Source organism: Lates calcarifer, linkage group LG14, assembly GCF_001640805.2.
Source record: "Lates calcarifer isolate ASB-BC8 linkage group LG14, TLL_Latcal_v3, whole genome shotgun sequence".
In the NCBI taxonomy this organism is placed as follows: Eukaryota; Metazoa; Chordata; class Actinopteri; family Centropomidae; genus Lates; species Lates calcarifer.
The window spans coordinates 13,020,994-13,037,937 of record NC_066846.1 but is presented as its reverse complement, the minus strand read 5'-3'; the positions used below and the strand labels follow the sequence as shown (position 1 = coordinate 13,037,937).

The following is a 16,944-nucleotide window of genomic DNA, read 5'->3' as shown; positions in this document are numbered from 1 at the left end:
AAAAAATGTCGTAGTATAGTATGGCATCAAAAAATGGTCAAAAAAATGTCATAGTATAGTATGGCATCAAAAATGGTCAAAAAATGTCATAGTATAGTATGGTGTGTCAAAATATATTGTCAAAAAATGTCATAGTATAGTATGGCATCAAAAAACATGAAAAAATGTCATAGTATAGTATGGTGTCAAAAAATTGTCAAAAAATGTCATAGTACAGTATGGCATCAAAAATGGTCCAAAAATGTCATAGTATAGTATGGCATCAAAAAACATGAAAAAATGTCATAGTATAGTATGGTGTCAAAAATTGACAAAAAATGTCATAGTATAGTATGGCATCAAAAAACATGAAAAAATGTCATAGTATAGTATGGTGTCAAAAATTGTCAAAAAATGTCATAGTACAGTATGGCATCAAAAATGGTCCAAAAAATGTCATAGTATAGTATGGTGTCAAAAATTGACAAAAAATGTCATAGTATAGTATGGCATCAAAAATGGTCAAAAATGTCATAGTATAGTATGGCATCAAAAAATATGAAAAAATGTCATAGTATAGTATGGCGTCAAAAATGGTCAAAAAATGTCATAGTATAGCATGTAGTCAAACAAGTTAAAAAAAAATCCATTCATTCAGCATTACTCATCAGTTGAAGCCGCTGACTATTACTCAGTTAGAGGGAGATTGTACCTGTCCAACTGAAGTTACATAAAGAAGAATAGATATTAACCACACCTATACTTTGTTATTTCTGCTGAGTAAACAAGGAAGGAAATACAGTAAGTCTTCTTCCTCCATCTTTCCTTCCTCTCCTCTTTCACCTGCCTTTGCTGCTCGAAGCTGATTTGTCTTTGGAGGAAGTTGTTCTAATGTGTTATACAACAACTTCCTGTTTCTATATTTAGCTGTTTGTCTCTTCCTTGTCTGGTGGAACACATTATCAAATCTGAGCATCACACACACAAAGTGATCTGATTCAAAAAAGGCATAAAGATGAACAGATAGTTTGTGAAGCTGTGAGGAAAGTGTGTGAGAAACACTGATAGTGGATGACATACTCTGCCTCTGCCTGTCTGTGTGTGTGTGTGTGTGTGTGTGTGTGTGTGTGGTCCGCCACACTGCACCACTTCAATGACCTCTCATGACCCCAGGAAGACCTTGGATGACCTTTCACCCCTGTAGGTCACAGTGGGATCAGAAAGCTGCAAAATAAACCAAACACAGAATGAGTTTGCAGAAATATTAGATCATTGAATGACTTTTAACACCACATATTTGTATTTTAAGAAATATGAAGAATTTTTGATTATTTTTTAAAAGATGGTTCTAATACTAAAATATGTAACATTTTAATACGTACATTATACTTTTTTAATCTTGGGATTTTGTTTTCATTCTAAAACATTCTAAAAACATGACAAATATGACTTAATTGGTAATTAATAAATCATTTAGTCTGACGTTGCCCAAGATGTGAAAAATCTGATGACTGATGTTTATTCTTTGTATAACGTAGTGATAAATTATATTATAAATGATTAATCAGTTGCAAATTTATGAAGTTTAGTTTCCTTTGTTGGTTTTCTTTTGAATCATTCAAAGAGATTTTATACAACCTGGAAACCCAAAACATTCAAAAGCACAAATAACTCAAATACAAATAGAAAACTTGCATAAGTTTGTATCAGAGTTCATAAAAAAAGTGAAATTATTTAAAATCACCTGACACTGACACTGTTCTTTAGACTTTAGTCTTGAGTATTTAGTCTTTATACTTTAGTGTTTAGACTGTAGTTTTAGTATTTAGTCTTTACTCTTTAGACTGTAGTCTTTAATGTTAAGTCTTTAGTCTTAGTCTTAAGTCTTTAAGACTTGTCAACCAGTTTTCCAGACATCCTGACAACCACTTCCATGGAGGTAATGACCAAATTTATCTTTTAATTTTGGACACGTTTATAAAAGACCTCAGCCCAAGTAGCACTTCTGAATGGGATTCATACACAGAGCCACAAATCTAATCTATAAACAGCTGCTTTATCCAGCTGCTCGTGATGTGTTTGGCTTTTCTTAAAAAGACAAAAGACAGCAGAGGAAACGTGAAGATTGTTATATTAGTCTGGATGCTCGTGTGTGTGTGTTTGAAAGAGAGATCTGCTTCTTCTCACACTTGCCAGACCACATAAATGTGAGACACACCACTGTCAGAGGGGTAATAATGAGATAACACACACTGTACTGCAACACATCTTGTAATACTCAAAAGTGTGTGTCCAGCAGAGAGGAAGGACTTTGAAATGATTGGACAAATATGCTCATTTACTCACTTTTATCCTGATAACACAGACACACACTTTAAGAGAGGGATAGACATGAAAGTAAGAGGAAAGCCTTGAACCTTCATCTTTCTGTCGCTGCCAAACCTGCTCTCATTTCTCCCCAGTTTTTCAGCTTCCTTCTCTCCATCTTTCAAAGCTAATATTTCTAGTAATTTATCACGTGTAACTCTAAAGAAAAAAGTTGTAGATCAAAATGTGAAAATGCTTGTGTTAAAACCACAGACCTTATTTCAGCCATCTAACCAAAAACCCACTGACTTTGGGATGAAAGGAACCAAGAATGCTAAAATGCTAACTTGCTTCTGCGATTTAGAGCTCATTCCTGCACCACTCTATTTTAAAAACATTGGTAAGATCTTATTTGACTACTCTATGAGTGTCAGGTGATCAGTTTTGGTAGAAAATCTGCTTGACTGCTTTACGACACAGAACAGAAAAAGCTGCTGTTCAGAGTTTCTTTGCAGATAGTGCAAATGGGAATGTAAGAAAACCTCCAGTAATTAATCCTCTTCAAAATTTACAAATTTCACACAGCGAAACCAAGACAGATGTACAAAGAGCAACATTTACCCTAAATTTGGTCATGATTTTGAGAAGTAGTCCTACTCACCAAACTGAAACGTGGCCGAACAGAGCAAACTACCCATGAACCCCGGCTTCTGGAGCAGGAAGTGCTGTCGCTGTAACAAACACACAAAATCTGTTTATAATTCTTACTATTATCAAAGTTTCCTGGCTGGATATCAGAGATGAACACTGGTTTTTAATGACTTCTAAGTCTTTTTAACTGATCTGCAGTTCAGCGTTACTCTGGAACTTGCTGGGCCTGATTGCAGCACTTAAAGCTCAGTTAGAGGGAGATTGTACCTGCTCAGAGTGGGAATGACAGAGGCTCCATTCTCCCTATTACAAACTTTTTATTTGGTGACATCAATAGACGCTAGTCAAAAAATTTACTTTGAATAATTTCAAACCAACCACCACCATCTGGATCCCAGACAGCACCTAAGCTCTTTTAGAACCCTGGGAAAACAACGGAACACACAGATCAAAGGCTTAGAATGTTAGAATGCGACAGTAGAGGCTACACTGTGGCTTAATGTTGCTTTAGAGCAAAAATCTAAACCTGGATAATATTCGGCCAACACAACACTGACAGATAAACTACTTTACACATCCAACAGCTATGGAGCCACATCATTATTCATATGGAGTCCATGTTTCTGAGTAATAACAAAAAACATTGGACAATAAAAGACACAGAATAAAAACTGAGCATTTCAACAGAACAGACAAGGAACAGTTTTTGATGCCTCACAAAAAATCCCTCTCTATTTCCATTCATGTTATTTCTGAACCTGTCACAATAACAGTTTAAACAACCAAAAATGACGTGCATTTAAACCAAGACTACCCTCAGCTGATCTACTGTAGCCTCTATTTTGACACTGTTATTCTTTGAACTTGGTGACCCGAGAATAACCCAAACTAATTTACTGTCGCTACCAAAATGAGGAACCAAAATCTGTGGAGTCAGCCCCTGAGAGATGATAAAGTGATAAAGTGATAACTGACTCAGCTCGTCACCAACTCAGAGAAGTCTGCAGCTTCCATTAGACGGAAAGCTGCTGCTTCTTTCTCTTTTTTTGGGGGGGGTCAGGATGAGCTAAGATGACACAGAGCAGAAGGAAGCAAGGACACTTTATAGACATTCAGCTTAATGAGTGCATGAAAAAAATGTAAAAGAGAAAAGAGAGAGTTCAGAAAGTTCAGAGAAAGAGAGAAAACGGAAACAGAGAGGGAGGTTTTTGTGAGGCGTCCTGAAGCTCTGAGCGCTCCACCGCTCCTCTATAGACTGCTGGGAACACACACACACACACACACACACACACACACACAGTCGGCTGAGGAAACCTGCAGTGTGCAGAGTTTGTGTTGCTTTCAATGCGCATCGCTACCCTCCACCGAACACACACATAAAGTCCTCGTTAATCACATCCCTCACAGCAGTCTGAGAGGTCAAAGGTCACCGTGATGAAAGTCAGGCAGGGGGACACAGAAAGAGAGAGATGGTGGCTAGTGTTTGGAATAGATTTCATCACAACAAGGATGAAGAATCAGGAAAATGGTGGGGCAGACACACATCCATGCAAATGAAAAATACAAAACTCACCTGGTGCCTTAAACACACCATGAACAAGATTGCCTTTGCGCCGGTAGGATTTAAATCAGAGTGGGGGTGCACAGTCAACTGCTTATGACCACAAAATTATCCAGGAAGTAGCTCAGTAATTTCATGGCATTTAGGGTTTAAAAAACAAAAACAAACAACAGCAAAAACTTTGTCTATTATAAACTTCAAAATTTAAACAATCAGGCTGGTATAATGAAAATAATAAACTGGATATATCAAATGATATGTTAGTTTATGATGCTGATAGCTCTGTGATTTTAATCTTAGTCTTTAATCTTTGTTGAAACTCTCAAATGTTTCAATTGTTGAATTATTTCCATGATACATCTTAATTTAGCAGTTAAAAGTAGAAAACATTTGACATTTCAGTAAAATCATCTGTATGATTAGGTTAAGGTGCATAAGCTTGAAAATAGAGAAATTCAACTCAAATGTTTAGTTAGAAAACATTTATTGATTTTGATTCAGACATTTAACAAACTGAAAGGAAAATGATCAATACACTACTACCTATTCCTCAACAGCTTAACCATGAAAACACAGAAATATTCAACATTACAGCTGAACTATTACCTCTGCATTGCTTTTGTATTACAGATTACTTTTACTGATACCACTAATATTAGATTACTTTTACCATTACATAACACTTTTCTTATTACATATTATTTCTAAATTTACAGATGCTTACTGTTGCAAATTACATCTAGCATCAGATTGCTTTGACTATTACATCTTACTTATGATATTGCTAATCACTTTTACATTACATTCTGTTAATACAGATTATTAATACATTATTTCTATATTGCAGATTACTTCTATTATTGCACTTATTTGATATACTGAATACTGAACACAAACAGTTTAATGTCTGTGTTGGACAGTTGATGTAAAGCTGCATGTGAATTACCTGGAGGCCTCAGTCCTGGTCTCAAAGAAATTCTTCATCGTACAAAGACTCTCTGTCATTGTGGACTATGTCTCCATGATCGCAAGATTATGGACAATGTCTTTGTGATTGTGGACGGTGCCATCGAATCGGGAAACTCCATCACTACTGACTCTTGCACATGTCTCTCCGATCATGGATAATATTGAAGTGGTGACACCTGGAGGAAATCAAAGAGAAACATAGAAAGAAAAATGATCAATACACTACTACCTATTCCTCATCAACAGTTTAACCATGAAAACACAGAGAAATATTCAACATTACAGCTGAATCAGAACATTTAACAAACATTAGAGAAGTATCTCAGAAAATGAACAGTTGACTGGCATCACCTGCTGAAGAAAAGTAACTAAGATGAACTGATTTTCTGTCTTAATTGTCAACTAACTAACTAACTAACTAACTAACAGTCATACAAATTTTTCACCACTTAAACTTAGACAATGTAGGAGAACAGGACACTGAAACTAAACCATGTCCTTGACAGTCACAAGATGATAATGACCTCAGAGACAAAAGCAGTAAAAAAAATAAAAGCCAAAGTTAAACCTTTATAGTCTTACTTTAATTATTTCTAACAGTAATCTCAACTCATGCATTGCGAAAAGGCAGAGAGTTAAAATCTAGCTTTCAAACTTGTAGTTAACACAAAACTGAGTGCATCAAATCACCACAAACAAATGATTGAACACTAACATAAACAACAGAGGATCAATGGATGACCATGGTCAGATTACTGGGAACAACACAAAACTACAAAGACACACAATACGACACAGCAGAAAAGCAAAACTGCCACAGCCAGACATAAACCATTCAAAATGACCACAAAGGCACAAAAACTTGACCATAAAGAGATGAAAGCTCTCACAAAGAGATGCTAAACCACCACAACCTCACACAAAATGACCAGGATGAAACACAACATTGCAAAAAGACACACAATGTTGGCAAACACATGTAAACAAACAAACAACAGGTGGTGACTTATCATTAGTCCACTATGGACCCACAACTCATGTCAGGGAGGCTTTAATCACAGAAACACAAACACACGTTCACCAACACAATAAAAACAACTGAAAATGAAAAGTATAGCATTAAAAGAGAAGGCTAATGCTAGCGCTAACTGCTACTTAGCTAGGTAGCTTACCTCTGCGCTACAGGAGTTCTCAACGTCCAGTCTCACTGTCCCGGGACAAAAACAGCTCCAAAGCTCTGTTTTAGCATCCAGGTTTACTCTGTAATGAAGTTTCTCCGCCTGTAAACAAACCAAATCGACTCAAACGTTGGTTTTACTCCATTTTTTCACTCTTTTTTCCGCCTCTCCGCTCTGTTTTGCTCTTCCCGTCGTCGGTCACGTTCAATGACGACACACGTAACATCCAAGGACGTCAGACGCCAGCCAACTTCAGCAGGCAAACGTTGATTGGTCAACTGACCGTGCCCCGCCTAGCAACCGCCTCTGATTGGTCCAATTTGTGGAAGTTGTTGACTCAAAAGTGAAGGCTGAAAGGCGAACTGTGTTGTATTAAAAGCAGGTTTAACTCAACTGCTGATGTTACTCAGTTAAATAACAGTCAAGACAAAATATTCAACATTTTTCCCATTTATTCCATATTTGTCTGTTGGCATTTGTTGCAATTTTATTAGTATCTTTAGTTCAGTTTAATTCATTAGTGGTTTAATACAACAGCATTTACAGTGCTTCTGTCTCAATAAAGATTTCTGCTTACAAAATACAAAACAAAGCAGCAGCAACACCTGCAGCGTGAGGACTCTGGACATTGAAGGGTTGTCAGTTTGAACGCCTGGATCGACCAGTAACTGACTGTTGCCTTGTTTATTACTGCCACAGTGCTCTTGAGCAAGGGGTTGGAATCAGAAAGAAGAGATCAAAACAATATAGATTGGTGTGTTCCAGGCAAACCAAGATGGGTGAACTTTTATGAACTTTTACAGAAAGTTCCAGATGTCGTACATAAAGCTACCTAACAATTTAAGAAGCCATTCCGTTCACACAAGTGTTTTAGTAGTTGCTAGTAGTTTAATAGTTGCGAAAAGTAAGGCCAAAGATTTCTTTGCTTGAACTGACGATGGCACTAAACTGTTACTTAACGTGACACGAGTATAAGGCGATCATAGTGGCAGAAAACATTGATGGGGTGATATCAATCAGGGAAAAATATGTAGTGACCTATAGGCCCAATTTTCATTTTAGGACAATGAAATCGGAAAACAAAGAACGACTAGTATTTTAAATTTTTTTTTAAAGTTTTATGTCAACAGGGAAAGCGAGAAATACTTGGATAAAATCAAATAGCAGCAGTATAGCATCATACTTAGTGTTGCGGAAAAAGTAATGTTACAAAGAGACCTCCACCAGAGTTCAAACACCACAGTGTTGCTGCTTTATTGGCAGGAAAACAAAACAAAATACAGCAAAGGCACATTCAATAACGACGGCCCCGTTCCCTTACTAACACCTAAAAGTGATACACATCTAAGGATGGATTTAAAAAAAAAAACAAACAAACATACACATCAGCACAAATGCACAGACTGGATTTCACAGTGCCGGCATGCACAAGTGAAGACAAACTCACAGAAACCCACATGGCGACTGAGTGAATATCCTCCTTTTTTTGTGGAGCAGAGAGGAAGCGGAAGACTTAAATTCCCTTCTGACACACACTTGTTAAGGTTGAATCCCTTTATAAAGCGCCATAATTAACACACACACACATACACAAATGCAAATGCTGCAGTTTCCAATGCTATTATTGCACCCAAGTTTAAGATAAAAGCAACACAAAGAGCAAAAAAAAAGAGACCCATATTAGTTCCAAAAATAATCTAGTGTGAATGTAATTACGTGCTGTGCTTCAACTAAACAAAACTAAACACACACACAGCTTGGCATATGTTTATGGAAGACATGAAAGTGTGTGTTCTTGGCATTAGTACAATGGTTTCTATACAAATTAGTCTCTTTCTAGTCAAACCAGACAGACAAAACAGTATACGCTTCAGAGCGGTTGCCAGATTGGGGGCATCATCCCCCCTCTTTAAGACCCAGTTGTTTATACATGATGAGTAGAAAATGCTCGGGCAACATCCCCCATTCATATCGGATGGAAAAGGGCGGGGAACAGGTTGCCATGTTTGGACAACATCCCCTTTTTAAATCCCAAACACCCGCTGTGCTTTCGGGTGTTAGGATGCGGGGAACGAGGTTGCCAGTTCTGAGCAGCCATTCAAGTGTTTGCCAGGTTGTATATTAAGAGGGAACTGGGTTGCCATGTTGCGTCAACAACCCCCCTTTATCAGAAGATAAAGAATACTGGAGGAACATTCTGTTTATTCACCAGCAGTATCTACTTTTTTTTTTTTTCTTTTTTCCAGACTTGATGTTGAGTTCAGTGCTCGTCTGGCTGCGATATTAAAATGTCACGACTATTGAAGATGACGACCCTCGCTGATGTACATTCAAAACGTGCTGTTATTGTGCCACAGTGAGAGAAAGCAATGTGGAAGACATTAAAGGCTGGAAAAATATTTATGAGGACAGACTGCTTAACCAGCCAGTTCAGTTAAGATTTTTAAGCCAGGGAAATGTGAAGCTTGTGGTAGAAAGAATAAAATCTCTGCAAATGTGAGTTCTCGCTTAAATACTCACAGATTCTCCCCTTTGAATCTACCTTAACTCATAGCCAAATTTAACCTGTGTTTGCATTTTGTAGACTTAACAAATACATTGACAACAAGGCTCAACAGCATCCAGCAACTGAAATACAGCAACAAAGTGGTCAGAAACTGAAAGATTTCTGAAGGATGAAAAAGCAGAATATGTGGTTTAGGAATATTTTAGTTCATAATGTTTTCCTCACTGTACTTGCAACATTTTTCGCATTTTAACATCTATGGTCATGGTCTGAAATGGTTATTGTTTTGGCTGGTGATTAAACTTTACAATACAATTACTAGCTCTACTTAGTTGTTCTCCAAAGGTCAGAAGTCCAACAGAAGCCAACTGCTTCTAAGATTAAGCTCAATTTAAGTTTGAGTATAACGTAGGTGATACTGTATATTTTTTTTACTGTCAACAAACCGAGTGAATAAAACCAAAACCAAAAATGTCAATTCTTTCTCTGGTATTCAAACGTGTCCATTGGTAGTAGTGGAAGTAAACAGGTAAAAACTGGTCACAAATATAGAGTTATACTTTTAAAAAAGAGTCAAGTAAGTTTTTGTTTTTAGAAAACATTGTCCAGAGAGGAGAAAATAGTGCATTTGTTAGTGGACTATTTTCAGCTGCAGATGGATACGCATTTTGCAATCTAGCTGCAGGACTGAATCAAAATAAACTACAGCAGGCTTGGTTGCACAAACTATAGATCTTTATGGAGTTAAATCATTGATGGTTTTGGTCTTTTTGTGGGATTTGTTGATAGTAATATCAGCAGACTTGTCCTAAACAAAGCTGGAAGGAAGAGTTGGCATCAGCTATTTTGGATGAGCCAATAATACAAGGGTTGATTAGACTGATAAGTTTGGAAGTTTATCACCCCTTGTATAAGGAAGAGCTTCTTTTCTTTGTCGTCTTCAGACCATAAGTTTACCCAAATCAGTTGGACCTGAATTCAAACAGGACTGACAACAGCCTCCAATTCGTTTTGTTTTTTAAAGGTTAAAGTTTTGGAAGAACCCAACTGGATTATTTATTGGCAATTTGCTTGCAAGCTTTCAGGCAGATGAACTGAAAAAAATCTTGTTTTAGCCTGAGCAATCAAAGATATTCCAGTCTTGAAAATTATCCTTAATCCAGAAACAGTGTCTTAAATTAACCAATCAAAGCACAAGCTTGTAATCCAATGATCTTATTGCAAGTTTGTACTGGTTATTGGAAGTTCAGTGGAGTTAAGTTAAGGTGCATGGATCCGCCAGTGATTGTGGGGTTCTGCTTTTCATCAGGTTGGATGGATTTAAATCAATTTTAATCTGAGTTTGATTTGGCAGGCCAATCAGGCGGCTCGCTTTAGGTGTGGTGCTGTGCGATGAGGTTGCGTAGCTGTTTGATGACGGTGTCGATGAGCTTCTGTCGGTCTCTGTCCATCTTCCTGAACTGGGCGAAGACGTTGTTCTTCCTGCTCGTCTCCCTCATCCTGGAGAAAAAGAAGAAGAAGAAGGGATTGATGGACGGGAAGATCACGAAAAACAAGGGTCTGTTTGTTGTGTATTATTAATAGTAGCACATCTGATGCATTCAGGAAAGAGCGTGAGTTTAGTCTGAACCTCAAACAACGAGCATGCTCAGTACGAACACACAAATCTCTGAAAAAGACATTTCATTCCGGCTTTAAAGGTCTCTACGTGTGTGTCCGGTGTCACATGAGAAAGTGTGTTTCAGCATGTGTTTTGTGTTTTTGTCGCAGAACACTGGACTGTTATGGACCTCCGGGAAGTTCAGGGGCTCCAGCAGACCAGACAAGCCCCAGCAGGGTGCTTCCTCCTGGGCACAGAGGGACCACCGGCGCCTGGGCCCTTACCGGAGCTCTGGATTAAAGAAGGTCAACCGTACTGTACAGAACAATGAACGGGATCATGCGACTCTTTGCCTGAAAGTGTGTGTGAATGCAGGTTGTGTGTGTGTGGTTATCATCAGTATCAGCAGCTTAGGCTCTTCTCTTATAATCTGATGGTACACAGATACATGATGTGGGTGTTGTTGTAGTGATAACATCCGACCGATAACGGCCTCTGCGATAAACATCATCCTGACATGAGTTTATTTGCGATCAGGATGTGCGTGCGTGCCTGTGTTTAGGCACATATGTGATATTAGACACACGCAGATTATTTCTCTTTCTTGTATTTACACGCTCTAGTAGTCATCTAAGCTGTTTTTACACATGCCAGAATCCATCATTAAACAAACACACACAGCAGAGACAATACTTACGGCTTAAATAACCTGTCAAAACACGACAGAGGACAGACAGGAAACAGAAGAGAGCAGCTGAGATGGAGGTAGGGATGACAGGTAGTGCTTTGATGTCAAGCTGCAACTAAAAGTAATTTCTATTAAACAAATAGGTTAACATTTGGGAAAATATGCTTATTTTTTGAGAGTTTTAGCAATAATTTTCCTTATTTTCCGATGAATCTGCTGATTTTTTTGTCAGATTCACTGATTAATCGTTTAGTCACAAAACACGTGACGTCACAGGTCTTGTTTTCTCCAATCAACACACCAAAACCAAAAGATATTCAATTGAAAATAATGTAAGACAAAGAAAATGAACAAATTATCATATTTAAGAACATGGAACCACCGACACTTTGCTGGTCTAGAACCAACAACCACTTACATCAGGAGCCGGGGTTACAGTTACCAAGAAGACCAACTAAAACTTTGCAACTGCCATTTTTATAAATCTGGAAACCATCAAAATGTTTGGATGGTGTATACAGAGATGGCTGTTTATCCCATAGAAAAGCAAACTGGTTCTAGGAAGGTTCAACTCCAAATCGCCACAAGCACACCTAAGTTCACTTTGGTTCGCTTTAGAGGCAACAAAGCCAACATTCAAGAATACATATTTCCATTCTTTAAGCTAAGCTAAGCTAAGCACATCCTGGCTTTGGCTTCATACTCAACACAGACACGAGTGCGCTACCAAATTTCCCCATCTAACCCTCAAGAAAAAAAAAAACAATAAGCATATTTCCCAAAATTTTGAGCTAAGTCCTTATACTGCTTATTTTGTGTGATTAAACCCAAATATAGTCAACTAACTGACTCATGACTTTAATGGAGCACAACAAAGAAATGATGAGTCCAGGAACAAAGAGAGAGCTGAACAATGGAAGAAAGCGTTAAAAAAAAAAAAAAAACAGGAAATGTGGTAATAAAAGGTCTACTCACTTCTCCAGCAGGGCCAGTGCAGTGTGTGGGTTGACTCTCAGGTATTTGCAGGTGGGTTTGCCGTAGTCAGCCAGGTAGGTTGACCAATCCCACTGGGTAAACAGTTCCAGTAACTAGACAAAGACAGAGATAAAGAGATATATATAAAAAAAAAGATGTTTCCTGTTTACACCCTCAGTCTTGGAGAGATTAAATGATCCATTAAGATGTGAGAACATAAACACCATCCAGCAGATCGTTGGCTCAGATGGCCCACGCGAACTCGTCGTTATCAACATGTTGAGTAAGAGTCGGTAACCAGTTTAAAAGCAGCGCCAAAACTAAGAAATATGATAGGAAATCTTAAATGCTGCCACCAAATATGACAGTTTTGTGGAAGAGATTAGTGGAAATTTATGAAACTGTGAGTCAATCATGTTTTCCAGAGCCAAAGATCGGTGTTAAAAACTCCTCGATTTGACTAATCAGCTGCCGTATTATGACGAAAATAACATTAAATCAAAATTATTAACAGCTTTTCTGACCTTTGGAGCAGGAGTAAATTTCCATAAAGACAGAGAGATTGTAAAATATGGAACTTCCTTAAGTACATCTTCTCTAAAGTCTTATGTCTTACAATTTAATTTTTTTATATCGTCCATACAGGATACAACATTTTTAAGTCTCAGTACATCTTGAAATGGCCTCTTTACGTCTTAATATGATCCTATTAAAACCGGATGTCGGGATGGGACATATTTGCAATGAGAGATTATTTAAAAGTGTGAATTATTAGTTCAGGAAAGACAACTTTACATTTTACAACATTTTGAGGTCACCACTAAAATTCAAACGTCTGACTTGGTTATGTTTACGTCTTCTACGTGATGATTAATCCAGTTTAATCATTGATCCCTGAGGTAAACGATGACGAAGCTGGTAAAACGTAACAGTTTACTAAGTGGAAATGTACCTATCACTAAATAAAAACGTGTCTCATCATGCTGGATAGATCTTACACAGAGATTAGTCATCACTAAGTATTTACAGCCACTGGCTGTTTAGACTGAAAAAGGAAGTAGTCGAATCTGGTCGATGTATCTGATCCCACGCTTGACCAAAATGTTGTATAGTAAAGACCTAAACTGGAAAAATTTCACAGCAAACCCCAAATTACAAAACATGAGACTAAACAGGCCAAATAACATCTGCTAGATCGACCTAATCGGGTATTTCCCCCCATTTCAAAATGAGTACAACTTACTCTGAAACACACATATTTCCTCATGTTTACACACAAATAAAACAGTCATACCAGTGTTTATAAGGGAAGTTTAATGAATTATTATGTTATTTCTGACAGTTTTGCTGCATCTTTTGGTGCTATAATGAGATACACTATTAAATAATGATGTTTTCTAGCCACCAATTTACTTTAAACTAATTTATGTCTCAAGTTTTAATGGTGTAACTCAAGAACAGCTGGTGCAACGTATGATTAATTGACTTACTGTCCAGTAATCTACTGTGTTGCTCAATTTCTGGGATTTTTCAGGTAAATAAACAAAACAAGAAATGCAAATAGAAGAAAAGAGAAGGAGAGGAGTGTGGAGGGTTGAAGGAAGGAGAAAAGGCGAGAGGAGGGGGAGAGGGGGTTGAAGTCTTCCTCTAAATGTCCCACATTTGAAACTGTTGCATAACCTGACGCTGCCCTGCTGAACTCTACCTAACATAGAGAAACAGGCCCGGGCAGGCAAAAACCCTACAGACATACACACTCCTCTGTCTCTATCTCTGTCTGCACAACACACACAGACACACAAATATATGAGCGAGGAGCCCCAGTGAACTCTGGGTAACACCAAACACACACAGATCCAGAGAGAGAAACCATATGTGAGCGAGGGATGAGAGAGGAGAGGAGAGGAGGGAGGGAAGGAAGGAGTACAGAGGGATGGAGAGCAAAACCACATGTGGGAGAAAATGAGAGAGAGTAGAGATGGAAAGAGACGCAGATGGAGAGAAATGGATAACAGCAGAGAGAAAGAGAGAGGGTGGGGGAGGTAAAGGAAGGGCAGATGAAGATGGATAGATAAGAGTGAGGGTAGGGGATGGACGAGTGATAGGAGATGGAGGTGCGCCATTAGACAAAACAGGAAGCAGAGAGAAGTTGGAGGTGGCACGCTTTCAAAGTTCAGAGAAATGATGAAAGTCTAATTACAGTCTTTGTGTTGAAGTTGAAGTGAAGTTTTAATAAGGTGAAGAAACCACTGGAGTTTAGCAGAAACAAGACTTCGATTCAGCATCAATGACTCAATCTGAGTATAAATGGAAGAATCTGTCTGTCTGTCTGTCTGCTGCTTTCCTCAACAGCTGCTCATCCGATCAACTTCAAACTTCTCAGGTGTGCTGCTGAGAACCCAAAGAAGTGCAGTGTCGAACATGAAGTTTTTTGGATGAGCGGTTTCTCTTCAAACATCCTCTCTCTGCATGTTACCTGACGTGAAAAAAAGGCGAACTATACTACGAGGGCAGGGCAGCATCTAGTCAATGCCAGGGTTTTAAGAAAGATGAAACTACACTTCAATGGTACTTTCTACACCACCACCATGACACAGTGTTGTGTTTATCTCTATTTTATTTCATTTTACCTCAATTTTGTGTTGTATTTATATTTTTTATCTTGTGCTATCATGCCTTATTATCATTGCTTTTTTCTTGAATCTGCAAACACCTTTTAATAAATCCATCATCTTTAATAAATTCAGGGAGGGCTGATCAGGTATTTATGTGCCTGTTATTTTAAGAATATACACCTTTGTAAAGGCTGAATTCCTAATTAATTTTAGTTAAACCGTCCTGTAAAGTGCATATTCTGTATAATATTCTGCAGAAATATTTAAGCACTTACAGAACATAAACATGCACTTTACAGGACGGTGCAGAAAATCCCGCAATGTCATTGAATCCTGTACAAATCCTGCACTCCTGGATCATCATGTTTATTTATCCGCAGCATGTCAGTCAATTTAATTGCACACACTCGAATGACGTGCATATAACAGGAGTGAGTGATGCAAGTTTTACGAGTAAAGAGGTCAGGGCTTTTACCTGAACTGACCTCATCAGAGTCATTCATGAAAACAGGAAGTGTCCTGAATATTTTCTACGTTCACTGGCGAGTTATTAAAACTGATGTTTCCTCTAAATCTGGCTTTTGGAGGGAGGAGACTACAAGACGAATGGTTCATTTGGACTTCCTGATCTTTTCCTCCCTCCTCTCCCTTCCTTCTTCCCACTCCCACCATCTCCTATCGCTGTTTTCTTCTCCTCCTCCTCCTCCTCCTCCTCCTTCCCTTCCTCCCCTCTGGTCCTTTCACTTCTGCATTCGCCTCTCGCTCTCACTCTCTCTCCTTTGTCCCCGAGTTCACCCTTTGCTCGGCCGAGGTTTGACCTGCTAATCCTCCCATATAAACAAGCACAAACACACACACACACAGGCTGCATGTGCACGCACAAACAGGTACACACAGACACACAAATACCGGCAGTTACATAAAGCACAAATATCATCAAGCCTGTGAAGTTATGTGAACAAATATGTCGGTTAATTAGGCACAGATGAGGTGTCACAAGCTGTTTTGAGGTTTAATGTCGGCTGCTGATGTGCAGGCAGTGTGGGGGCGTGCACGTGAGTGTGTGCACGTGCATGGGGCAAATACAAGTTGAAGACACGCCAGATAAAGGCAGATACTGTGGCTGTCTGTTCAGGGGGAAATAAACCCTGAGAAGATAAGAAAAGCTGCAGGAACAGAAAAATGTCCTCACAACGATGGTTTAACCCCCAAAATTTGTCCTCACAAGCAGAGAAAGACATGTCCACACACACGTTCATATATATACATAGGAGATTTTCCTGTTATCTACTCTGTGATCTCTCTCTTTCCTTCTTTTCTTTTTTCCCTACCTCCCTCTCTCTCTCGGTTTTTGTATCAGAGATAACAGAAAACAAATGCTCCGCATCACCGGGGGGATGAAGATGAAGGAAAAGAGGGAGAAAAGGAGGAGAAAGAGAGGAGGAATTAAGGTGGAAAAAAGAAGGGAAAGGAGGGAGGTGAAGGGAAATAAAGAGGGGGAGGAGAGAAAAGAGGTGAGGAGGAGATAAGAGGAGGAAGACGATGAAGAAAAGGGGGCAGGACAGGACTGATGAAGTTAGATGGGAAGAGAAAAGGAGGAGAGGAAGAAGAGGAGAGATGATGAGGAGAGGGAGAAGCAAAAGAGGAAGAAGAGAAAGAGAAGATCCGGGGAGGTAAGGAAGTGAAAAAAGGAGAGAGGGAAATAAAGTTTACAGAGAGGAAGAGAGGAAAAAAGAAAAGGAGACAAAAGAGAGGAGGAGAAGTGAAGAATGAAAGAACAGGCAACAGAGGAGAGACAGGAAGAGAGGTGAAAGACAAGAAGAGGAGGTGACACAGAAAAGAGAGGGAGGAAGGAGGAGAAGCTCCTCTCTTCTGAGGAAAGAACAGGAGATAAAGGAGAGGAGAAAGAAAGGAG

The 16,944-nt window shown here is 38.7% G+C and overlaps 1 protein-coding gene across 2 annotated transcripts in view; it reads right to left on the bottom strand.

Moving 5' to 3' along the window:
* Positions 1-7,079: 7,079 nt before the first annotated feature.
* Positions 7,080-16,944, bottom strand: part of exoc6b (exocyst complex component 6B) — an 88,217-nt gene continuing 78,352 nt past the window's right edge. For both annotated transcript variants that reach the window (XM_018689344.2, XM_018689345.2), the window contains 2 exons: positions 12,415-12,527; positions 7,080-10,651 (listed from right to left, as the gene is read on the bottom strand). In XM_018689344.2, coding sequence (XP_018544860.1) covers positions 10,525-10,651; positions 12,415-12,527 — 240 coding nt within the window. In that variant the 3' untranslated portion in view covers positions 7,080-10,524. The remainder of the gene's footprint in view (positions 10,652-12,414; positions 12,528-16,944) is intronic.